The sequence below is a fragment of the Heterodontus francisci genome, chromosome 3, assembly GCF_036365525.1.
Source record: "Heterodontus francisci isolate sHetFra1 chromosome 3, sHetFra1.hap1, whole genome shotgun sequence".
NCBI classification, from domain to species: Eukaryota; Metazoa; Chordata; class Chondrichthyes; order Heterodontiformes; family Heterodontidae; genus Heterodontus; species Heterodontus francisci.
In genome coordinates this window covers 157,814,502-157,840,783 of record NC_090373.1, presented here as the reverse complement: position 1 = coordinate 157,840,783, position 26,282 = coordinate 157,814,502, and the positions used below count along the sequence as shown (strand labels likewise).

The window sequence follows — 26,282 nt, the reverse complement described above, 5'->3', positions numbered from 1 at the left end:
TTTTGTGGAGCGGTATATGTGGGCTCCTTGCATCCATTTCCATTAAACGTTTGGAGTGCCTTGGCTGGCATGAAGTTGCATGTTTCAGGATGGCTCAGGGACTGAGGGAGAGGGTGCACAAGTTCTCAGACACTGGAGGTCCAGGACAGGAAGGATGTCCTTCCTGGGGGGTGGGGAGGGGGGGGGGCTAGGTTTTGAGGAGTCCACCTTGCCCTCATGTCCCTCTCTCCTGCAGCAGTTGGTGCTGCTTTGCCGAAGAAGGGTCACTGACCCGAAACGTTAACTCTGTTTCTCTCTCCACAGATGCTGCCAGACCTGCTGAGTATTTCCAGCATTTCTTGTTTTTATTTTAGGAGCATTTAATGAATGTTTTTTAGGCTGGAGGAAGGTTTGTAATTGAATTCCCCAGGGGGAAGTGCTTTTCTTGATATATATTAATGACCTAGACTTTGGTTAATAGGCAAGGTAAGGGTTCATGGAGTTGGGGGTAATATATTAGTATGGAGACCAAGACAGAGGCAGACCTGCGACGGGACAAGCACTGGCGAGCGGCAGTTTCAGCGGCTTAAAAGAGGCTGCGAGAGGCCTGGGAAAGAGCGAGACTGAGGTGGACCTGCGAGGGGATGAGCACCACTAAGTGGGAATTCCAGCGGCTTAAAAGAGGCATACTCTCACACACTGTCACAGGCACAGCGAGAGAGTTCCACGACTGGCGTCACAATTCAGAAAGTGACGCATTGCAAGGGGAGGCAGCTAATTGGTAAGTAGGAACAGGTGGGTATTTGTACCCTTTTTTTACTACTTTCAGTAGCTGAAGTAAAAGTAAATGTAGGGATTTTAGATTGTAGTAGGTAGTGTTTGGAGTGGAATAAGGTCCCGAGCGTAATTAGTACTCTAAATTAAAGGGAGTAACTAAGGAGCTTAATCTAAGGATAAGTCATGATAGGAGAGTTCAGCTCCATGGCATGGTCCTCCTGTGCTATGTGGGAAATCAGGGACACTTCCAGTGTCCCTGGCGACCATGTGTGCAGGAAGTGTGTCCAGCTGCATCTACTGGCTGACCGCATTGCGCAGCTGGAGCTGCGGATGGATTCATTGTGGAGTATCCGCAATGCTGAGGACGTCATGGATAACATGTTTAACGAGGTGGTCACACCGCAAGTAATGGCTGCACAGGTAGAAAAGGAATGGGTGACCACCAAGTAGTAGGTGCAGGCAGGTTGTGCAGGAGTCCCCTGTGGCCATCCCCCTCTCAAACAGATATATCACTTTGAATACTATTGTGGGGGCTGGCCTCCCGGGGAAAGCAACAACAGCCAAGCTCGTGGCATCATGGATGGCTCTGCTGCACAGGAGGGGAGGAAAAAGACTGGGAGAGCTATAGTGATAGGAGATTCAATTGTAAGGGGAACAGACAGGCGTTTCTGTGGCCGCAAACGAGACTCCAAGATGGTATGTTGCCTCCCTGGTGCTAGGATCAAGGATGTCTCGCAGCGGCTGCAGGACATTCTGAAGGGGGAGGGTGAACAGCCAGTGGTCGTGGTACATGTCAGTACCAACAACATAGATACAAAAAGGCATGAGGTCCTGCAAGATGAATTTAAGGAGGTAGGAGCTAAATTAAAAAGCAAGACCTCAAAGGTAGTAATCTCAGGATTACTTCCTGTGCCACGTGTTAGTGAGTATAGGAACAGGAGAATAGACCAGATGAATGCGTGGCTGGAGAAATGGTGCAGGTGGGGGGGATTTAGATTCCTGGGACATCGGGACCGGTTCTGGGGAAGATGGGACGTGTAAATGCGGGACAAGTTACACACAGGCAGGACCGAAACCAATGTCCTCGCAGGGGCGTTTGCTAATGATGTTGGGGAGGATTTAAACTAGAATGGCAGGGGGATGGGGACCGGAGCGGGGAGACTGAGGAGGAGGAAACAAGGATAGAAACGAAAGACTGGAAACAAAAAGGCAAAAGTGGAAGGCATAGAAATAAAGGGCAAGAAACAAATAGGGCCATAGTGCGAAATAATGCTAAGAAGACTAAGAATGTTAAAAAGACAAGCCTAAAGGCATTGTGTCGCAATGCACAGAGTATTCACAGTAAGGTAGGCGAATTAACCGCGCAAATAGATGTAAATGGCTACGATATAGTTGCCATTCCGGAGACATGGCTGCAGGGTGACCAAGGATGGGAACTGAACATCCAGGGGTATTCAGTATTTAGGAAGGACAGGCAAAAAGAGAAAGAAGATGGAGTAGCGCTGTTAGTAAAAGAGGAAATCAATACATAATGAGGAAGGATATTAGCTCAGAGAATCCTATGTGGAATCTGTATGGGTGGATCTAAGAAACACCAAGGGGCAGAAAACATTGATGGGGGTTGTACATAGATCCCCAAACAGCAGTGGTGATGTAGAGGATTACATTAAACAGGAAATTAGAGACGCAAGCAATAAGGGAGCAACGGTAATTATGGGTGGCTTTAATCTACATATAGATTGGGCAAACCAAATTAGCAATAATACTGTAGAGGAGGAATTCCTGGAGTGCGTACGTGATGGTTTTTTGAACCAATACGTTGAGGAACCAACTAGAGAACAGGCCATCCTAGACTGGGTATTGTGTAATGAGAAAGAATTAGCTAACAATCTTGTTGTGCAGAGTCCCTTGGGGAAGAGCGACCATAACATGATAGAATTCTTCATTAAGATGGAGAGTGAGAGAGTTGATTCCGAGACTAGGGTCCTGAATCTAAATAAAGGAAACTATGAAGGTATGAGGCGCGAGTTGGCTGTGATAGATTGGGGAATGTTACTTAAAGAGTTGAAAGTGGATAGGCAATGACTAGCATTTAAAGAGCGCATGGATGGATTACAACAATTGTTCATTCCTGTCTGGCGCAAAAATAAAACAGGAAGGGTGGCTCAAACATTGCCTGCAAAAGAAATTAGGGATAGTATTAGATCCAAGGAGGAGAAATTTAAAATGGCCAGAACAAGCAGCAAACCTGAGGATTGGGAGCAGTTTAGAATTCAGCAAAGGAGGACAAAGGGATTGATTAAGAAGGGGAAATAGAGTATGACAGTAAGCTTGCAGAGAACATAAAAACTGATTGTAAAAGCTTCTATAGATATGTGAAGAGAAAAGGATTAGTGAAGACAAATGTGGGTCCCTTACAGTCAGAAACAGGGGAATTTATAATGGGGAACAAAGAAATGGCAGACCAATTAAATACATACTTTAGTTCTGTCTTCACAAAGGAGGACACAAATTACCTCCCGGAAATGTTGGGGAACATAGGATCTAGTGAGAAGGAGAAAATGTATGAAATCAGTATTAGTAGGGTAATGGTGTTAGGGAAATTGATGGGATTGAAGGCCGATAAATCCCCTGGGCCTGATAATCTACATCCCAGAGTACTTAAGGAAATGGCCCTAGAAATAGTGGATGCATTGCTGGTCATTTTTCAAAATTCTATAGACTCTGGAACAGTTCCAACGGATTGGAGGGTAGCTAATATAACCCCACTATTTAAAAAAGGAGGTAGAGAGAAAACAGGGTATTATAGACCAGTTAGCCTAATATCTTTAGTGGGGAAAATTCTACAGTCCATTATAAAAGATGTAATAGCAAAGCACTTGGAAAACAATGACAGGATCGGACAAAGTCAACATGGATTTACGAAAGGGAAATCACGCTTGACAAATCTACTGGAATTTTTTGAGGATGTAACTAGTAGAATAGATAAGGGAGAACCAATAGATGTGGTGTATTTGGACTTTCAGAAGGCTTTCGATAAGGTCCCACATAAGAGATTAGCATGCAAGATTAAAGCACATGGGATTGGGGGTAAGGCACTGACATGGATAGAGAACTGGTTGGCAAACAGGATACAAAGAGTAGGAATAAACGGGTCTTTTTCCAATTGGTAGGCAGTGACTAGTGGGGTACTGCAGGGATCAGTGCTCGGACCCCAGCTATTCACAATATATATTAATGATACAGATGAGGGAATTAAACGTAATATATCCAAGTTTGTAGAGAACACAAAGCTGGGTGGGAGTGTGAGCTGTGAGGAGGATGCAGAGAAGCTCCAGTGTGGTTTGGACAGGTTGAGTGAGTGGGCAAATACATGGCAGATGCAGTATAATGTGTATAAATGTGAGGTTATCCACTTTGGTGGCAAAAACAGAAAGGCAGATTATTATTTGAATGGCGATAGATTGGGAAAGGGGGAGGTGCAGCGAGACCTTGGTGTCCTTATGCACCAGTCGCTGAAAGTAAGCATGCAGGTGCAGCAGGCAGTTAAGAAGGCAAATGGTTTGTTGGCCTTCATAGCGAGAGGAACAAGGATGTCTTGCTGCAATTATACAAGGCCTTGGTGAGACCACACCTTGAGTATTGTGTGCAGTTTTGGTCTCCTTATCTGAGGAAGGATGTTTTTGCTATGGAGGGAGTGCAGCGAAGGCTCACCAGACTGATTTCTGGGATGGCAGGACTGACGTATGAGGAGAGATTGGATCGATTAGGCTTGTATTCACTAGAGTTTAGAAGAATGAGAGGGGATCTCATAAAAACCTATAAAATTCTAACAGGACTGGACAGACTAAATGCAGGAAGGATGTTCCCGATGGCGGGGGAGTCCAGGATGAGGGGTCACAATCTAAGGCTAAGGATTAAGCCATTTAGGACTGAGATGAGGAGGGATTTCTTCGCCCAGAGAGTGGTGAACCTGTGGAATTCTGTACCACGGAAAGCAGTTGAGGCCAAATCATTAAATATATTCAAGAAAGAGTTATAGTTCTTAGGGCTAAAGGGATCAAGGAATACAGGGAGAAAGCGGGAACAGGATACTGAGTTTGGATAATCAGCCATGATCGTATTGAATGGCGCAGCAGGATTCGAAGGGCCGAATGGCCTACTCCTGCTCCTATTTTTCTATGTTTCTATGGATAGACAGACAGGAAGCAACAAGTGGGCATAAATGGGGCATGTTCAATTTGGCAGGCAGTAAATAGTGGAGTGCCGCAAGGATCATTGCTGGGACCTCAGCTACTTACAATCTATATTAATGACTTAGATGAAGAGACAGAGGGTAATATATCTAAATTTGCCAATGATACAAAGGTAGGTGGAAAGGTAAGCTGTGGAGAGGACACAGAGAGGCTGCAAAGAGATATAGACAGGTTAAGTGAGTGGGCAACAAGATGGCAGATGGAGTATAATGTAGAAAAATATGAAGTTATGCACTTTTGTCGTAAGAATAGAAAAGCAGAATATTTTTAAAGGGTGTGAAACTTGTAAGTGTCGATGTTCAAAGAGACTTGGGTGGCTTGTACAAGGAATGCAGAAAGTTAACATGCAGGTACAGCAAGTAATTAGGAAGGCAAATGGCAAGTTGGTCTTTATTGCAAGGGGATTGGAATACAGGAATAAGGAAGTATTGCTGCAGTTGTACAAGGTTTTGGTGAGATAACATCTGGAATAGTTTGGTCTCCACATTTAAGAAAGGATATACTTGCTTTGGAGGCAGTGCAGCGAAGGTTCACTAGATTGGTCCCTGGGATGAGGGGATTGTCCTATGATGAGAAGCCTGTATTCTCTGGAGTTTAGAAGAATAACACTCTGAGAGCATCTGTAGATAGTTAATTAGGTAGCTAGCTTAAATTGGTTTCTGAGCTGTAGCAGAGCTCGAGCAGAGCTGGCACAGCATTGTTTTCAGAGTATAAATTCAGGGAACTCTCAGTGTTGCTGGAGGGCAAAGAGTGTGAAGAAGGGAATTTGGTAATTGAGGGAGTTTGATAAGGAGGGGAACTATAAATTAAGAAGAGAATAAATTTGAGTGCACAGAGTGTAAAGTGGGAGTTTGGTGCATGAGGGAGAGGGTCCTTTCTTTCTTTCTTCTACCTTTTTCAGCCTTCAGTAGCTGCCTCTCTCTTCGGTACAGAGGAAGAAGTTTATGGCTGAGTAACAGGTAAGTTATTTTACTTCTCATTGGAACAAAAAGTTTTCAAAGTTACATTATGGCAGGTCAGCTTGACAAATGGAATGTACATCCTGCAGTATGTGGGAAGTCATGGACGCACCACGTGTCCTGGACGAACACATCTGCAGGAAGTGTCACGAACTACAGAAGCTTGAGTTCTGGGTTTCGTGGTAGCAAGTGACATTAGAAAGCAGGCGAAACAAAGGCGAGCATTAACTAGGCGTAGAATACAGAATAATGTCAAAGGAATGCATGCAGCATTTGCAACAAGGAAATGATTTATAGGCCCAAATAGAGGTAAATGGGTATGACCTAATTGCCATAACAGAAACGTGGCTACAGGGTGACCAAGACTGGGAACTGAATATTCAAGGATATTCAACATATAGGAAGGACAGGCAAAAAGGAAAAGGAGGTGGTGTTGCGTTGATAATAAGGGATGGGATCAGTACATTAGTAAGGGAGGATCACAGATCAGAAGAACAAAATGTAGAATCATGGGGCAGCAAACATTGGTAGGAGTTGTTTATAGGCCACCAAACAGTAGTGGTAGTGTGGGCATGATATTAATTAGGAGATTAGTGAAGCATGTGGCATGGCTAATACAGTAATCATGGGTGATATCAATCTGCATATAGACTGGGTAAACCTAATGAGCACTAATGCTGTGGAGGATGAGTTTCTGGAGTGTGTTAGGAATGGTTTTCTAGAGCAGTATGTTGAGGAACTGACTTGAGAACAGGCTATTTTAGATCTAGTTTTATGTAATGAGAAAGGGCTAATTAATATTCTTGTTGTAAAAGAACCTTTAGGGATGAGTGACCATAATATGATAGAATTTTACATTATGTTTGAAAGTGAGGTAGTTCAATCTGAAGCCAGGGTGTTAAATTTGAACAAAGGAAATTATGAAGATATGAGAGGCAAATTGGCTGATGTGAAAATACATTAAAAGGTATGACAGTATATTGGCAATGGATAGTCTTTAAATAAATAGTACATAGTTTACAGCAACTATACATTCCTTTAAGGCACAAAACCCCCAAAAGTAAAGGCGGTTAACCGTGGATAACAAAGGAAGTTAAGGATTGTATAAGACTAAACAAAAAGGCCGATAAAGTTGCCAGAAATAGTAGTAAATTTGAGGATTAGGAGGATTTTAGAATACAGCAAAGGAGGATGAAGAAACTGATAAGGAAAGGGAGAATAGAATAGTAAGCTGGCAAAAAATATAAAAATGGACTGTAAAAGCTTCTATTGGCACGTAAAAAGGAAATGTTTGGCTAAGACAAATGTGGGTCCATTACAGACAGAGTCAGGAGAATTTATAATGGGGAATAGAGAAATGGCAGAGAAGCTAAATGGTTACTTTGTGCCTGTCTTCACTGAGGAAGATACAAGAAATCTCCCAGAATTAGAGATCCAAGGGATTAGGGGAATGAGGAATTGAAGGAAATTAGTAATAGTAAGAAGGTTGTATTGGAGAAATTAATGGGGCTGAAGGTTTATAAGTCCCCAAGAGCTGATATTCTACATCCCAGAGTGTTGAAAGAGGTAGCAATGGAGATAGTGGATGCTTTGATGATCATCTTCCAAAATTCTATAGATTCTGGAGTGGTACCTGCAGATTGGAAGGTCGCAAATGTCACCTCATGATTTAAGAAGGGAGGGGAGAGAAAACAGCGAATTACAGACCTGTTGGCCTTACATCAGGAAAATGCTAGAATCTATTCTAAAGGATGTGATAAATGGACACTTGGATAATAATGATCTGATTGGGCTTAGTCAACATGGATTTATGAATGGGAGCCCATTGGGAGTTTTTTGAGGATTTTACCGACAGAATTGATAAATGAGAGTCGATGGACGTGGTATAATTGGATTTTCAGAAGGCTTTTGATAAAGTCCCCCACAGGAGGTTGGTTAGCAAAATTGAAGCACATGGGATAGGAGGTAATATACTGGCATGGATTAAGGATTGGTTAACAAGCAGAAAGCAGAGAGTAGAAATAAACGGGTCATTCTCACATTGGCAGGCTGTGACTAGTGGGGTACCGCAGGGATCAGTGCTTGGGACCCCGCTGTTCGCAATATATATCAATGATTTGGATGTGGGGACCAAATGTAGTATTTCCAAGTTCCCAGATGACACAAAACTAGGTGGGAATGTGTGTTGTGAGGAAGATGAAAAGTGGCTTCAAGGGGATTTGGAAAGATTTAGCGAGTGGGCAAGAACGTGGCAGATGGAATATAATGTGGAAAAATGTGAGGATAGAAGTGCAGAGTATTTCTTAAATGGTAAGAGATTAGAAAGTGTAGATGTACAAAGGAACCTGGGTGTCCTTGTCAATAAATCATTGAAAGCTAACATGCAGGTGCAGCAAGCAATTAGGAAGGCAAATGGTATGTTAACCTTTATCACAAGAGGATTTGGGTACAGGAGTCTTGCTTCAATTGTATTGAACCTTGGTTAGACCACACTTGAAGTACTGTGTGCAGTTTTGATCCCCTTACCTTAAGAAGGATATTATTGCCATATAGGGAGTGCAACGAAGGTTCACCAGACTTGTTCCCGGGATGGTGGGACTGTCCTATGAAGACAGGTTGGGTTAACTGTGCCTGTATTCTTTAGAGTCTCGAAGAATGAGAGGTGATCTCATTGAAACCTACAAAATACTTGAAGAGATAGACAGGGTAGATGCAGCGATGATGTTTCAAAATTTCAAAATAAGGGGGAAGCCACTTATGACAGAGATGAGGAGAAATTTCTTTACTCAGAGGGTTGTGAATCTTTGGAATTCTCTACCCCAGAGGGCTGTGGAAGCTCAGACATTGAGTATGTTTAAAGCAGGGATTGACAGATTTCTAATTAGAAATGACATAAGGGGATATGAGGATAGTGTGGGAAAAAGGCATTGAAGTGGATGATCAGCCTTGATCATGGCGCAGCAGGCTCGATGGGCTGAATGGCCTACTACTGCTCCTATGTTCCTATGTTTCTATGAGAGGTGATCTCATTGAAACAAATAAAATTCTAAAGGGGCTGGATAGGGTAGACACTGAGAGATTATCTCCCCTGGTCGGGGAACCTAAAATAAAGGGGCACAGTCTCAGGAGAAGGGGCCAATTATTTTGGACTGAGAGGAGGAGAAATTACTTCACTCAAAGGGTTGTGAATGTTTTGAATTCCCTACCCCAGATGGTTGTGGATGCTCCATCGTTGAATGCATTTAGGGATGGGATAGACAGATCTTTGGTCTCTCAGGGATTAAAGGGATAGGGCAAGCAGGCGGGAAAGTGGAGCTGAATCCTAAGATCAGTCATGATCGTTCTGAATGGCATGGCAGAACAGACTTGATGGGCCATATGGCCTACTCCTGCTCCTATTCTCGTGCTCTTGGTGTACAGGGCACACTTTCAAAGTTTGCGGATGATACAAAACTTGGAAGCATTGTGAACTGTGAGGAGGATAGTGTAGAATTTCAAAAAGACATAGACAAGTTGCTGGAATGGGTGGGCAGATGGCAGATAAAGTTCAATGTGGAGAAATGTGAAGTGATTCATTTTGGCAGGAAGAACATGGAGAGACAATATAAAACAAATGGTACAATTCTAAAGGGGGTGCAGGAGCAGAGGGACCTTGTGTATATGTGCATAAGTCATTGAAGGTGGCAGGACAGGTTGAGAGAGCGGTTAATAAAGCATACAGTATCCTGGGTTTTATTAATAGGGGTATACAGTACAAAAGCAAGGAGGTTATGTTGACATTAATTCGGCCTCAGCTGGAGTATTTCATCCAGTTTTGGGCACGTGCTTTAGGATGGATGTGTAGGTGTTAGAGAGGGTGCAGTAAAGATTCACAGGAATGATTCCAGGGATGACAAACTTCAGTTATGAAGATAGATTTAAGAAGTTGGGCCTGTTTTCCTTAGAGAAGAGAAGGCTGAGAGGAGATTTGATAGAGGTATTCAAAATCATGAGGGGTCTGGACAGAGATAGAAAGAAACTGTTCCTTCATGTGAAAGGATCGAGAACGAGAGGGCACAGATTTAAAGTAATTGGTAAAGGAAGAAAAAGCGCCATGAGGAAAAGCTTTTTCACGCAGCGAGTGGTTAAGATCTGGAATGCGCTGCCTGAGAGTGTGGTGGAGGCAGATTCAATTGAAGCATTTAAAAGGGAATTCGACTGTTATTTGAAAAGTAAGAATGTGCAGGGTAATGGGGAGAAGACGGGGAAATGGCACTAGGTGAAATGCTTATTAGGAGAACCAGTGCAGACATGATGGGCCAAATGGCTTCCTTCTGCGCTGTAACAATTCTGTGATTCCGAGTGCACAGTACAAGGAGACCTGCAATTGAGCTATAAAGGGGGAAGCAGCAAGCCTGAGGTCAGCCATAGGCAGAGGCTTGTGATGACAGGAGCAGGTCATTGAGGCTGATATTAATAATCGTGGTCTTCGTAAAGAAATTGCCCAACAGTTCCTGCAGGAAGCTTTCACAACTCAACGAGCCAGAGACCTTCCCTGTCTCTTCCATTTTCTTCATAAGTAGTTCCTCCAAGTTAGCACAGTACAAATCTCTGTGAGCCGCTGTGAAGATTGCCGGTAGCGCTTTAAACCCTGCACGCTCAATTGCGATCCTGACTCGACAACCCGCCCACCATTCCTAATTGGACAGCAATCTTGGAGGCGGGTTCCTAATTGGACGCCTTCCAGAAAGTTCAACTGGAAGGCCCGCTACTCGTGCAACCGGGTTCCTGACCCTGAAACCACCCCCCAGTTCAGGCATAAACTAAGGCATAAGATTCCAACCAGAGAGTTTGCTTGCATTCAGAATTCAACTTTTTTTAAAAAATCAATTAAGTATGGGAAAGCTACATCTTATCTGTCTTTCTCTGAATCTGTATCTTTCTTTCTGTCTATTCATCTCGTAGATGTTAGAAATTAAATCCATATCTTACAGATTTAAGATGGCCTTTTCTAACTGTTCACAAAATATAGGTGAGCTTATTAGTTGGCTTCAGAAATCAACTTGTGTTATTTTTGAATTAACATTAACATGCGGATTCTTTCTCACTCATACAGGTGTAAGCAATAATTAGTAATTATCTCTTCTCTCAATAAAACAGAGGCAAGAAAATTAGTTGCCTTCAAAGTTCAGCAGATGTATATGTGTTTTCTTTTTGAAAATTTTACTACGAATAAGACGACTTTCTCTCTCACCACCTGCCCCCAACCCCAACCCCCCCCCCTCCCCCCACCCCCAGCTTAATAGACTTTTTAAAGTTTATAGGAGACAAACAAAAGCTACAACAGGCGAGTAAGCAGAGGACTATCTTTCTTTTCTCACCCCTCTCAGATACCTACACAGCTCTGTCTTTTAAAAGTGACACTCAATAAAGCTTTTATCTTAATAAAGATTTTGAAATTTGTGCTCTTACTTTTCAAATGTAATTAAAGAGGAGTTACTGAATAAAAGTACTAGCAACTAAAGAAACATATTCAAACAGTACAGCTGGCCGAATGGTACTGATCCATCCTGGAAAATTAGACATACAGCATCTGCTCAGACTGGTCTACAAAGTCTTCAAGTTAAATTTCAATGAAGGCAATTCAGTGGATAAATGTAATCATGTCAATGAGAAATGTGTAACTGTCTAGATTTTTTTGCAAAATTGCTTAAGCCCTTATTTTAGATGTTAGAAATTTCCATTGCTGAGAAAAAACAGCAGTGAAAAGATTTCAGAAAGCATTTTGAGTGATTTGTGAAAACCTGTTGGGCTGATTGTGCAATCTCAAGGTAATAAATTCTCATAGTAATTCTCATTGTAAAAAATGGGTGTGACATAGATTGTGGCAGAGAAACATGACACTTTTAACACTGAAAATACCCATCAGAATATCACCTACACAAGAGAACATGTACTATAAGTACTTGCAATAATTTTTCGATAATACATACTCCATATATGAATTTACTATGTAATACATAGATAAGATGGTTATGGTGAACCTGAAGATTAAAGAAGTAACATTTAAGGCCTATATTGTACAATCTAAAACGTTTCCCAAAATATACAAGTCCTGATATGTTCATATTTCAAATAGTGTACACTCTTCATCACACAAACGTCCTTGAAATACTCGCTCAGATACTTACTGACACTCCCTGCACCTCCTACATGACTATATTCTGAAAATATGGAATGCATCCATCAGAACACAAGAACACAAGAAATAGGAGCAGAAATAGACCATATGGCCCATCGAGCCTGCTCTGCCATTCAATTCAATCAATCTAGACCTCCTTTGTTATCTCTTGCCCCACACCCACCTCACTTGCTTATAACCTGTGACTTTTCTAATATTTGTCAGTTCCGAAGAAGGGTCACTGACCCGAAACGTTAACTCTGCTTCTCTTTTCACAGATGCTGCCAGACCTGCTGAGTGGTTCCAGCATTTCTTGTTTTTATTATGGCTGATCCTGGGCTTCAGTTCTACTTTCCTGCCCGCTCCCCATATCCCTTGATTCCCTGCGAGACCAAAAATCTCTCTATCCCAGCCTTGCTGCACTGCTTCCAGTGCAAGTATATCCTTTCTTAAATGTGGAGATAAAAATTGCACACAGTATTCCAGGTGTGGTCTCACCAAAGCCCCGTATAATTTTAGTAAGACTTCTTAATTCCTGTATGCCAATCCCTGTGCAATAAAGGCCAACATGCCATTTGCCTTCCTAATAGCTGTTGCACCTGCATGTCAACTTAGTGCGTTGTACAAGTACCCCAAAGTCTCTCTGAACATCAACACTTACCAGTTTCACACCTTTTAAAAAAAATTCTGTTTTTCTATTTTTATGACCAAAGTGAACAACATCACACTTCCCTACATTATACGCTGTTTTCCATCTTGTTGCCCTCACTTAACCTTTCTATATCTCTTTACAGCCTCTCTACATCCTCCCTCCCCGCAGCTTACCTTTCCATCAAGCCTTGTATCATCAGCAAACTTAGATACATTACTCTCTGTCTGTTCATCCAAGTTATTAATATAGAGTGTAAATAGCTGAGGCCCCATCACTGATCCTTGCGGCACCCCACTATTCACTGCCTGCCAACTTGAAAATGCCCCACTTATGTTCACTCTCTGCTTCCTGTCTGTTAACCAATTCTCTATCCACACTAATATATTACCCCCAACACTATAAGCCCTTATCTTACCTAGTAATATTTTATGTGGCACCTTATCGAATGCCTTTTGAAAATCCAGGTATATTATATCTACTGATTCCCCTTTATCTACCCTACCAGTTACATCCTCAAAAAACTCGAATAAATTTGTTAGGCAGGATCTCCCTTTAGTAAAACCATGTGGCCTGTTCTAATCATACTATGCTTTTAGTCATAGAGCGATACAGCACTGAAACAGGTCCTTCGGCCCACCGAGTCTGTGCCTACCATCAACTACTCATTTATACTAATTCTACATTAATCCCATATTCCCTACCACATCCCCGCCTTCCCTCAATTCTCCTGCCACCTACCTACACTAGGGGCAATTTTACAATGTCCAATTTACCTATCAACCTGCAAGGCTTTGGCTGTGGGAAGAAACCGGAGCACCTGGCGGAAACCCACATGGTCACAGGGAGAACTTGCAAACTCCACACAGGCAGTATCCAGAACCAAACCTGGGTCGCTGGAGCTGTGAGGTTGCAGCACTAACCACTGCGCCACTATGCCGCCCCCAAGTGCAAAGTTAAGACTTCCTTAATAATAGTTTCCAGCATCTTCCCAATGACTGATGTTAGGCTAACTGACCTGTAGTTCCCTATTTTCTCTCTACCTCCTTTCTTGAAAAGCAGCATAACATTTGCCAACTTCCACTCTGACGGGACCATTCCTGACTCTAAGGAATTCTGGAAAATCATAGCCAGCGCATCCACTATCCCTGCAGCTATCTCTTTTAAACCCCTAGGATGTAGGCCATCTGGTCCCAGGGACTTGTCAGATTTTAGTCCCTCAAGTTTCTCCATCACTTTTTCTCGACTGATATCAATATCCTTACTTCCTGACTCTTTTTAGCCACTAGGTTACTGCCTATTTCTGGTATGGAACTTATGTCTTGTACTGTGAAGACAGACACAAAATATTTGTTCAATGCCTCTGCCATTTCCTCATTTCCCAATATGCTTTCTCCTGTCTCTGCCTCTAAGGGCCCAATGTCTGCTTTAGCTACTCTTTCTTTTTATATACTTATAAAAGCTCTTACAATCTGTTTTTATATTGCTGGCTAGTTTACTCTCATTCTATTTTTTCTCTTTTTATCAAATTTTTAGTGGCCCTTTGCTGGTTTCTAAATCACTCCCAATCCTCAGACTTGCTACTATTTTTTGCAACATTGTAAGCCTCTTCTTTTAGTCTAAGACTTTCCTTAACTTCCTGAGTGAGCCACGGACGGGTCTTTCTGGACGAGTTTTTATTTTTGGGAACGGAACATACTTCTGTTGAATCCTTTAAATTCTTTCTTTAAATTTTTTCCACTGTTCATTTACTGCCATACCTTACAGTCTATTTACCCAATTAACCTTAGCCAGTTCTCCCCTCATACCTTCATAATTGGCTTTGTTTAAGTTTAAGATTCTTGTTTGTGATTGAAATGTGTTACTTTCAAACTTAACATGAAATTCAATGGTATTATGATCACTATTTCCCAGTGAATCTTTCACGAAGACATTGCTTATTAACCCTGCTATATTACACAATACGAGATTGAATAGGGTAGAGATGGAGGGTGAACAGTCAGTGATCGTGGTACACATTGATACAAATGATGGAGGTAAAAAAAGGATGAGGTCCTAAAAGCAGAATATAAGGAGTTAGGAAGTAAGTTGAAAAGTAGGACCTCAAAGGTAGTGATCTCAGGATTACTATCAGTGCCACGTGCTAGCCAGAGTAGAAATAGCCAAAGACTTGCAGGTTGAAAGGTAAATTGGCCATTGTAAATTGCCCCTAGTGTAGGTAGGTGATAGGGAATATGGGATTACTGCAGGGTTAGTATAAATGGGTGGTTGTTGGTTGGCACAGACTCGGTGGGCCGAAGGGCCTGTTTCAGTGCTGTATCTCTAAAATAAAAAAAATAAAATAAAATATCGGATGAATATGTAGCTTAAGAGATGGTGTGAGGGGGAGGGTTTTAGCTTCCTGGAACATTGGTACCGGTTCTGGGGAAGGTGGGACCAGTACAAACTGGACGGGTTACACCTGGGCAGGACTGCGACTGATGTCCTAGAGGGAGTACTTGCTAGAGTGGTTGGGAAGCGTTTAAACTAAAATGGCAGGGGGATGGGAACCTTTGCAAGGAGTCAGGGGAGGGGGGATCATAGACAAGAACAAAAGACAGTAAGGGGAATAAGAAAAGTGATAGGCAGAGAAATCAAGGGTCAGAATCAAACAGGGCCACAGTGAAAAATAGTGGGAAGGGGACAAGTAATGTTAAAAAGACAAGCCTTAAGGCTTTGTGCTTTAATGCATGGAGCATTCGCAATAAAGTGGATGAATTAATCGTGCAAATAGATGTAAACGGGTATGATATAGTCGGTTTACGGAGACATGGCTGCAGGGTGACCAGGGATGGGAAATGAACATCCAGGGGTATTCAGTATTTAGGAAGGACAGACAAAAAGTAAAAGGCAGTGCAGTTGCATTGCTGGTTAAAGAGGAAATTAACGCAATAGTGAGGAAGGATATTAGCTCTGACAATGTGGATTCTGTATGGTTAGAACTGAGAAACACTAAAGGAGCAAAAACGTTAGTGGGGGTTGTATGTAAACCCCCAAACTGTAGTGGTGTTGTTAGCAATGGCATTAAACAGGAAATTAGAGACCCATGCGATAAAAGAACATCTGTAATGATGGGTGACTTTAATCTGCATATAGATTGGGCAAATCAAATTAGTCACAATACCCTAGAGGAGGAATTCATGGAGTGTATACGGGATGGTTTTCTGGACCAATACGTTGAGGAACCAACTGGTGAACAGGCAATCCTAGACTGGATATTGTGTAATGAGAGAGGAATAATTAACAATATAGTTGTGCGAGACCCCTTGGGGATGAGCGACCATAATATGATAGAATTTGTCATCAAGATGGAGAGTAACGTAGTTGATTCTGAGACTAGGATCCTGAATCTTAATAAAGGAAACGATGAAGGTATGAGGCACAAGTTGCTATGATGGATTGGGAAACGTTACTTAAAGGGATGACGGTGGATAGGCAATGGCAAACATTCAGACAGTGCATGGATGAACTGCAACAAATCTTTATTCCTGTCTGGCACAAAAGTGAAAAGGGAATGATAGCCAAAACATGGTTTACAAGGGAAATTAGAGATAGCATTAGATCCAAGGAAGAGGCATACAAATTCGCCAAAAAAACCGACCTGAGGATTGGGAGCAGTTTAGAATTCAGCAAAGGAGGAGCAAGGGATTGATTAAGAATGGGAAAATACAGTACGAGAGTAAGCTTGCGGGGAACATAAAAACTGACTGTAAAAGTTTCTATCGGTATGTGAAGAGAAAAAGATTGGTGAAGACAAATGTAGGTCCCTTATGGTCAGAACAAAGAAATGGCTGACCAACTAAATGCATACTTTGGTTCTGTCTTCACAAAGGAGGACACAAATATCATACCAGAAATGTTAAGGAACACAGGGTTTAGTGAGAGGGAGGAACTGAAGGAAATCAGTATTAGTAGAGAAATGGTGTTGGGGAAATTGATGGGATTGAAGGCCAATAAATCCCCAGGGCCTGATAATCTACATCCCAGAGTACTTAAGGAAGTGGCCCTAGAAATAGTGGATGCATTGCTAGTCATCTTCCAAGATTCGATAGACTCTGGAACAGTTCCTACAGATTGGAGGGTAGCTAATGTAACCTCACTATTTAAAAAGGGAGGTAGAGAGAAAACAGGGAATTATAATCCTGTCAGCCTGACGTCGGTTGTAGGGAAAATTCTAGAGTCCATTGTCAAAGATTTTAAAGCAGAGCACTTGGAGAACAGTGATAGAATTGGACAGAGTCAGCATGGATTTACAAAAGGGAAATCATGCTTGACAAATCTACTAGAATTCTTCAAGGATGTAACTAGTAGAGTTGATGGGGGGGGGGATGTGGTTTATTTGGACTTTCAGAGGGCTTTCGACAAAGTCCCACATTAGAGATTAGCATGTAAAATTAAAGCGCATGGGATTGGGGGTAGTGTATTGCGATGGATAGAAAATCAGTTGGCAGACAGGAAACAAAGAGTAGAAATAAACTCCTGCTATTTCTAATTTCCACCCAAACTGATTCTACTTCATGATTTTTTCCGAATGGCAGGCAGTGACTAGTGGGGTACCGCAGGGATCGGTGCTAGGACCTCAGCTATTCACAATATATGATTTAGATGAGGGAGCTAAATGTAATATCTCCAAATTTGCAGATGACACAAAACTGGGTGGGAGGGTGAATGTGGGGAGGCTGCGGAGAGGCTTCAAGGTGATTTGGACAAGTTGAGTGAGTGGGCAAATGCACGGCAGATGCAGTATAATGTGGATAAATGTGAGGTTATCCACTTTGATTGCAAAAACAGGAAGGCAGATTATTATCTGAACGGCAATAAACTGAGAGAGGGGAATATGCAGCGAGACCTGGGTGTTCTCGTACACCAGTCGCTGAAGGTAAGCATGCAGATGCAACAGACAGTAAAAAAGGCAAATGGTATGTTGGCCTCCATAGCAAGAGGATTCAAGTACAGGAGCAGGTATGTCTTGCTGCAATTATATACGGCCTTGGTGAAGCCACACCTGGAATATTGTGTGCAGTTTAGGTCTCCTTATCTGAGGAAGGATGTTCTTGCTATTGAGGGAGTGCAGTGAAGGTTTACCAGACTGATACCTGGGATGGCCAAACTGACGTATGAGGAGGAATTGAGTCGGTTAGGATTATATGCACTGGAGTTCAGAAGAGTGAGGGGGGATCTCATAGAAACCTATAAAATTCTAACAGGCCTTGACAGGGTAGATGCAGGAAGGATGTTCCCGATGGTGGGGGAGTCCAGAACCAGGGGTCATAGTCTAAGGATATGGGATAAACCTTTCAGGACTGAGATGAGGAGAAATTTCTTCACCCAGAGAGTGGTGAACCTGTAGCATTCGCTACCACAGAAAGCAGTTGAGGCCAAATCATTGTATGTTTTCAAGAAGGTGTTAGATATAGCTCTTAGGGCGAAAGGGATCAAAGGATATGGGGGGAAAGCAGGAACAGGTTACTGAGTTGGATGATCAGTCATGATCATAATGAATGGTGGAGCAGGCTCGAAGGGCCAAATGGCCTACTCCTGCTCCAATTTTCTATGTTTCTATGAGATCAAAGATAGCTTTATCCCTAGTCGGTTTTACAACGTATTGCTCCAAGAAACTGTCACGAAAGCATTCTATAAATTCACCTTCTAGACCACTGTTGACAATTTGATTGTTCCATTGAATATGCAGATTCAAGTCCCTCACAATTAATACATTACCTTTTTTACATGCTCCAATAATTTCCCATTTAATGTTCTGTCCAATAATATAAATGTTAGGGGGGCTTGTAAATTATTCCCACCAGTGTTTTCTGACTCCTGCTATTCCTAATTTCCACCCAAACTGATTCTACTTCATGATTTTTTGAGACCAGATCCCTTCTGATTAATGTCCTTAAGCCATCCTTTACTATCAGGGCTACCCCTCCTCCTTTGCCATTCTGTCCGTCTGTTCCAAATATTGTGTACCCTGGAATGTTTATTTCCCAACCTTGATCTCCCTGTAACCATGTCTCGGTAATGGCAATTAGATCTAGATCATTTACCTCTATTCGTGCCACTAGTTCATCCATCTTATTACAGATGATTCGTGCATTCAGATAAAGCATAAAGAAAAAATAAATATATATGTAACTTCACAATAATTTAATCGAAGAAATATAGGATGCCATTGGAAACAGATATAAGATGACAAGATGCCCATAAATTTCACTCAGGAAATGCAGAGGTTTAGGGAAATAGTACACAATATCAACAGGGAAGTCACAATGACATCATATGATCCAGAATTCTCAGTAGCTAATTACATCATCTCTACTGCGAATGGCTAAATATGTAATTATAGACCGCAACAGGAAATAGAGGAAACAGCTGAGTTCATGGAAAGAGAACAGTTCACCTAGGCATCTCAAATTTCTTTCGTTGGCATTTTAGCAGAAGTGTTAACCTGTTTAAATTAGATGATGCATCATTATCCACAGTATAATTTCAAGGTTAAGAGTTAAGGAGAACAATTAAGAAATACCATTATCCTTGAGTTCCAGTGAAAAACAGCAAAATCATGACCTTGTTGTGGTTACCTTTGTAGATTTTTCATTTGGGCTTTTTGGACTTGTGGGGCTTTGGGGTTCCAGCTTTGTGTTTTGAACGATGTCTGCAATATGGTCATAGTTGTACACCACATCAGAATCCTGCGTGACTTCTTCGGCTAGCATCCAATCACTGGTTCTGAGAGGTCTGCAGAATTATAATAACATTGTTACAAATCTATATATTTGAGCTGAATAGCATTTAATATTTCCTACCAAGATGTTACCATGACAATTGAAATGATATGCAGGCTGTTGTAGCACTATCAGCCTTATTTCATGAATGTGAAAACCTAAATTCATTTTATGTGAAGTGAGTTGAGGCATTTCTGAGTCATTAGGCGCTGTATAAATACAACGTCTTTTTCTTTTACCTGTAATTAACAAGTATCACAGAAACACAGATATTAACTTACTTTAATAATTAAACTTCTTTGCTAAAGATCATCATTTCTTTTAGAATACAGTTTTTTCTACCTGAAGCAGAGGCAGACACAGACAAATGTTATGAAGATGGAAGCAGCAATAACAACTTGCATTTCTATAATACCTTTAACATAGTACAATGTCTCAAGGCACTGCACAGGAGCATTACCAATCAAAATTTGACTGAGCCACAAAAGGAGATATTAAGACAGATGGAGGTAGGTTTTAAGGAGTGTTTTGAAGGAAGAAAGTCAGATAGGTTCAGAGATAGAATTCCAAAGCTTATGGTTGGGAGCCAATGTCGGTCAGCAAAAACAGTGGTGATAGATGGGCCAAAGGGCCTGTTTCTGTGCTGTATAACTCAATGGTGTGAGTTATGATACAGGCAGATGAATTTTGGCTGAGCTCAAGTTCACATAGGGTGGAAGATGGGAGACTGGCCAAAAGTGTATTGGAATAGTCAAGTCTAGATGTGACAAAGGGAGCCTTTCAGCAGCAGATGAGTCGAAGCAGGATTAGAGTTGGGTGATGGTATGGAGGTGGAAATAGGCAGTCTTGGTATCAGAGCTGATGTGTGGCCAGCAACTCAATCGGGGTCAAATATGACACCGTATGCTGGCAGAATTTGTGATGGAAAGGATATTGGTTTGAAAGCTCTGCTCAAAGGCAAATAGGATGCTGAGGTTGTGAACAGTCTGTTTCAGTCTGACACAAGGGAATACATTTTAAAGTGGGGACTGAAGACAATGGATTTGGTTGCAAATTTATGCTCATCCATTAATGGATTTCAGACAAGCAGTTTGACAACGCAGAGTGTTCGGGAGAGGTGGTGGTGAGGTAAGACAGGGTGTCCTTAGCATAAATGTGGAACTTGACATTGTGTATTTGGATGATGTCACCAAGGTGCTGCATGTCAATGAGAAATAGGAGGCAGCCAAGAAGAGATCATTTTAAGACTCCAGAGATAACAGTGGGAGGGTGGGAAGAGAAGCTATTGCAGGAGATACTTTCTCTGTGATTAGATAGGTAAGAGTGGAACCAGGCAAGGGTAGACCTACTTAGCTAGCCGAGGGAGGGGAGGCATTGGAGGAAGATGGTCTGGACTGTTCTGAAATCCATGAGTGGGCTTGAACCCATGATATTCTGACTCAGATGAGAGTGCTACTTACTGGGCCAAGTTGGCAGGTGGGACTTTCACAGACCCTTTTGACGGTAAACTACCTGTTTCTCTGAAACATAAAAATCTCTTTCTATGTGCTTAATTAGGTCCAAGCAAGCCACAAGTGGTTAGCACCGCAGCCTCACAGCTCCAGGGACCCGGGTTCGATTCCGGGTACTGCCTGTGTGGAGTTTGCAAGTTCTCCCTGTGTCTGCGTGGGTTTTCTCCGGGTGCTCCGGTTTCCTCCCACAAGCCAAAAGACTTGCAGGTTGATAGATAAATTGGCCATTATAAATTGTCACTAGTATAGGTAGGTGGTAGGGAAATATAGGGACAGGTGGGGATGTTTGGTAGGAATATGGGATTAGTGTAGGATTAGTATAAATGGGTGGTTGATGTTCGGCACAGACTCGGTGGGCCGAAGGGCCTGTTTCAGTGCTGTATCTCTAATCTAATCTAATCTAATCAAATAAAGGCAGCTATAATAAAATACAAATTAAATATAATATTGCTTCAACAAAATTGACGTGCTCGCTCCTGAGAATGATAACTTGAGTGAGGTACCAATAATTCCAACCCATCATGCGAGGGGCAGATAAACACTAGGGGGAAAAGTCTTCACGAACTATCCTTTTAAACAAAAAGCCAAGCCATCCATGGTTAAGGTAGCATTAGGATATGGTCTCTCATTGACTTCACTTGTGATGCCATTGTCTGTTTGACTCAATTGGTATCCCCATCACCTCAGAATCAGAAGATTTTGGGTTTAAACTCCACAACTTGAATACTTAGCCCGGGCTGACACTTCAGTGCAGCACTGAAGAAGAGCTGTATCGTCAAAAGGTGCCGTTCTTTCGATGAAATATCTGCCAATTCTATTGGTTTGGGTGGATGTTAATGATCCCAGGTCACTGTTTTGGAGGCAGAGCAAGGAATTCTCCTGGTCTTCTAAACAACTTTCCTTTCTCAACCACCACCAAAATCAGACTACCTTAAACTGTCCAAGTACGAACTGGTGATGACCATTCTCCTTCCACCACCACCATATATTAGAAAATTACAGGCATGTTGCCCACTACTTTCCATCCACTGATTTCAGTGTCTATAAACTCACAAAAATGAAGCTGATTTTATGCCATCTCACCAACAGCTCAAGGTTAGATTACAACTTTCAAATTATTTCCTGCTATCAACTGTGATGTGTGTTATACGTGGCTTACTAGGGTTTTAATTCTCTTTTGTGGACTGCTCTTGTGTTGACAGTGTATATTAGAACAGATGTCAATCGATAATTTATTCAGTGTCACTTTGTACAGGAGAGAGTTAAAAACTCTGCTGCTTTATTGAGAATCCTGGTAACTGCCAAGAAATTCTACTTAATATTCAGAAACCTGGAGGAAGGGCCAGGTTCGCAATTACAGAACACCAGCAACTTGGTGTAAAGTGCAAGAAAAAAGGAGATAAATCCAGGTTTAGTAGTTGGGTAGTTACTTTTTACAGCCTTGAGTGCCATCAATAAGTAACCTATATTGCCCCAAAAATGTATTATTGCATAAGACTAACCGAATAAAGAAGGACAATTGTAAAAACCCATGCAAATTGATTTATATAATTTGAGTAGGCTGTCCTGTCAGCATACAGTCAAAGCTATGAATGAGTTATGATCATTGTTGTATGTAAATCATATCTAACAAATCTTCAAAATGTATTTACAAGTAATATGAATTATTCAAGGGATGTTGAATGATTTCAAAATTCTTTATCGTGATTCTGTTGTGAACAGTTGTCACAAAGGTGTGTAGGAAGCACAGGAAAACCATTCAGCCGAGCTAGCTCATAAAAAACTTATAATCCATACACCCATACACCACCCCCCACACCAACTACCCCACCATCTCCCTACTGTCGACTGTCCCTTGAGTCGAGGACAACATCTACTCAGGGTTGCAAGTTTCTGCCTTGGGTATTCATGTGACTGAGCAGGTCGATTTTTGACCCCAGATCTTTGGGTCATGGGGCAGGACGTCCCATGAGGTAGTGGGATCAGGAGTGCAGGATTTGCTTCCTTTTCTTTCCTTCTCTGCCACCGCTCTGCTTCATTGTTAGGCGCTTGGACTCAAAGCATGATTCAACTTGATGGACAAGTTGTCTCCATTCTAAGCGATTGGTAGCAAGTTCCTCCTAGTTGTTAAGGTTAATGCAGCTGCACTTCAAAGAGAGTTTCAGAGTGTCTTTGAAGTGTTTTCTTTGTCCTCCCCTGGAACGTTAGCCATTTGAGAGTTGTGAGAACAGGAGGTGGCGGGGGAGATGATTTTTAGCCACACAGACACAGTGGCCTGTCCATCAGTGTTGATTTTGCAGGAATTTTGCCTGAATGCTTGTGGATCTGGCTTCAAGAAGGACACTAGCGTTTGTTCGACAGTCTTCCCATTGAATGCAGAGGATGCGGCAAAGACATTGCTGATGGAATTTCTCGAGTATTCTTATTGGGCACGAATATACAGTCCAGATCTCACTGCAGTTTGTGAGTGTGGTGACGACAACTGCTCTGTACACTAAGACTTTTGTTGATTTGTGGAGGTCTTTGTTGTCAAACACTTGCTGCTGCAATTTGTGAAAGGCTGAACTGGTGCAACTGATCTGGTGTTGGATCTCCTCATTTATGATGGCCTTTTGAGAGAGGTAATTGCCAAGGTATGAGAAGTGCTCAACATATTCCAGAGTCTCTCCTTCAACATATATGTGTGGATTGCCATCTTGGTGTGGTGGAGAGGTTTGTGCATCCTGCTGATCCCTTGAGCAATGCTGTCGGAAGCTTCTTGCTCATGGCAGTGCCTCACATAGCAGAAATGTCAGGGGAGGTGCCAGACAAAGTGCAGTCCAAATAGTCCTCAATGGCAGAACGGGCGAAGGAAGACTGCGCGTCTCACCGGTTGTGAAGGTGGAAGAAGACTGCAGTAGCAAGGAGGCCCAATCATTGTGGTTCCACATGTCACTGAAATCTGATCATCAATGCGTCAAGATTGTGTGGACAATGATGGCGCCCCATGGTCCCCACGTTAAATGAAGTCATGCACAGGCTTCTACCAGGGTTCATCTACCAAGTTCTCTGGCGATGGAGGATTGGCGACGAGGACAGGGCTATGAACCTGGGAGACCCTAGTCACAAATCTGCACACAGGTGACAGATGCATGAATGTCTTTGGGCAGCAGCTTCTGTGACTGAGCACTCATGGATAACCTCAAGCGCGATCATCCGGAAAGAAGAACTGCAATCGTATAACTTGAGCTATCAAGACTCCAAATTGACATCACCGCCCTCAGTGAGACCCACTTTCCTGGGGAGGGGCAGCTGAAGGAACAAGCAGGGGGATACACCTTCTACTGGAAAGGAAAGGCTGATAGCGACCCTCATTTCCACGGAGTTGGCTTTGCCATCTGGAATAGGATCTTGGATGCACTGCCAGAACCCTCCAACTGCATAAATGAAAGACTCATGACACTTGGTCTACAACTCAGCTGTAATCAATATGCCACCATCAGCAGCACTTATGCCCCGACCCTTGACTCTGATGACGATGTTAAGGAAAAGTTCAACTCCGACTTTGATGAAGTCCTCACCGCCATCTCAAAAGAAGAAAAAAAAATCATCTTTCTGGGGGAATTTAATGCCAGGATTGGCTGTGACTCCAAACCATTGTAAAATTGGGGTGGGAAAAGCCAATGCAAATGGTGAACTGCTGCTGACAAACTGTACTCGGCATGACCTCATTATAACAAACACCCTCTTCTGCCAGAAGGACAAATACAAAACCACATGGAGGCATCCTAGATCAAAGCACAGGCACCTCCTGGATTATGTCATTGTTCGGGTCAAAGATCTAAGTGATGTCTGCATCACTCGATCCATACGGGGAACTGATGCCTGCTGGACAGATCATCGACTTGTTCCATCAGTGATGAACATCCACCTAGCACCAAGACATTGCAAGGCCCAAAAGTCCAAGAGGAAGAAGATCAATATCTCAGCCCTATAAAAGCCTGACCGAAGAGAGGAATTCCAAGTGCAGCTCACAACCAATCTGGCAAATCTTCAAAATCCAACTCAATTTCAGAACAGTGGGAACAAATAAAGTCAGCCGTACTAGACTCCTATGTCCAGACTATTGGGTTCGAGCATTGTCTCCACCAGGACTGATCGATGAAATCAATGCTGAAATATGTGATCTACTGGAATAAAAATGAGCAGCCTTCATTACCTGGCACAACAACCCAAGGTCGCAACTCAAGAAGGCAGAATACCAACTGCTCAAGGTTGATGCCCAAAGACAAATCCGGAAGATAAAGGACAAGTGGTGAGAAAGGAAAGCCCGAGAGATCCAACAGTATGCTGATCATCATGACATGCAAAGCTTTTTTGAAGCCAGCAGGGTCAGCAATACACTGAGATCAAGTGGACAAAATCCCCTTCATTCACAGGATAACATTTCTTTTCTTAAAGATCCTTAAGCGCTCGAAAGAACATTTTGAACAACTCCTCAAGTGTGAATCTACAGTGGCAGCTGATAGTCTCCAGGCTCTCCCCCAGAGTCCATGGTAGAATCCATGGGTGAACCACCATCGATGGGAGAGCTGCAACAAGCAATCAAAGAGATGAAAAACAACAAAGCCTGCAGCCCCGATGGTCTTCCAGCTGAGGTCTTCAAAGCCGGCGGAATTTTGCTCACATTCAGACTCCATGCACTTATCCTATGGATCTGGGAGAAAAAGAACTCCCCCCACAACTCCCCGGCACCACTTTCCCCCGATTTCAGGAATGTGACAATTGTACATATCTTCAAGAAGGGAGATAAATCATGTTGTTGAAACTATCGAGGTATTTCCCTCTTGTCCATAGCAGAGATTGTTGACCAAGCTCACTAGTGTTCTATGATAGGTTATTACTTTAAATTCGCTTCCATTTAAGTAAAGATGAAAGTGTAAGATACCCCATGTGATTGACAGTGCTCCTCGCATGCCCTCCTGCACTCTTCATTGAACCAGGGTTGATCCCCCGACTTGATGGTAATGGTAGAGTGGGGGATATGCCGGGCAATGAGGTTACAGAATGTGGTTGAGTACAATCCTGCTGCTGCTGATGGCCCACAGCACCCAATTTGGAGTTGCTAGATCTGTTCGAAATCTATCCCATTTAGCACGGTGATAGTGCCACACAACAATATGGATGGTATCTTCAGCGTGAAGATGGGACTTGGTCTCCACAAGGATTGTGCGATGGTCACTCCTAC

At 42.5% G+C, this 26,282-nt stretch overlaps 1 protein-coding gene across 5 annotated transcripts in view; it reads right to left on the bottom strand.

The window, feature by feature from the left end:
• Window positions 1–26,282, bottom strand: part of crybg1a (crystallin beta-gamma domain containing 1a) — a 295,651-nt gene that overhangs the window by 200,789 nt on the left and 68,580 nt on the right. For all 5 annotated transcript variants that reach the window (XM_068027026.1, XM_068027035.1, XM_068027040.1 and 2 more), the window contains exon 2: window positions 19,401–19,557. In XM_068027026.1, coding sequence (XP_067883127.1) covers window positions 19,401–19,557 — 157 coding nt within the window. The remainder of the gene's footprint in view (window positions 1–19,400; window positions 19,558–26,282) is intronic.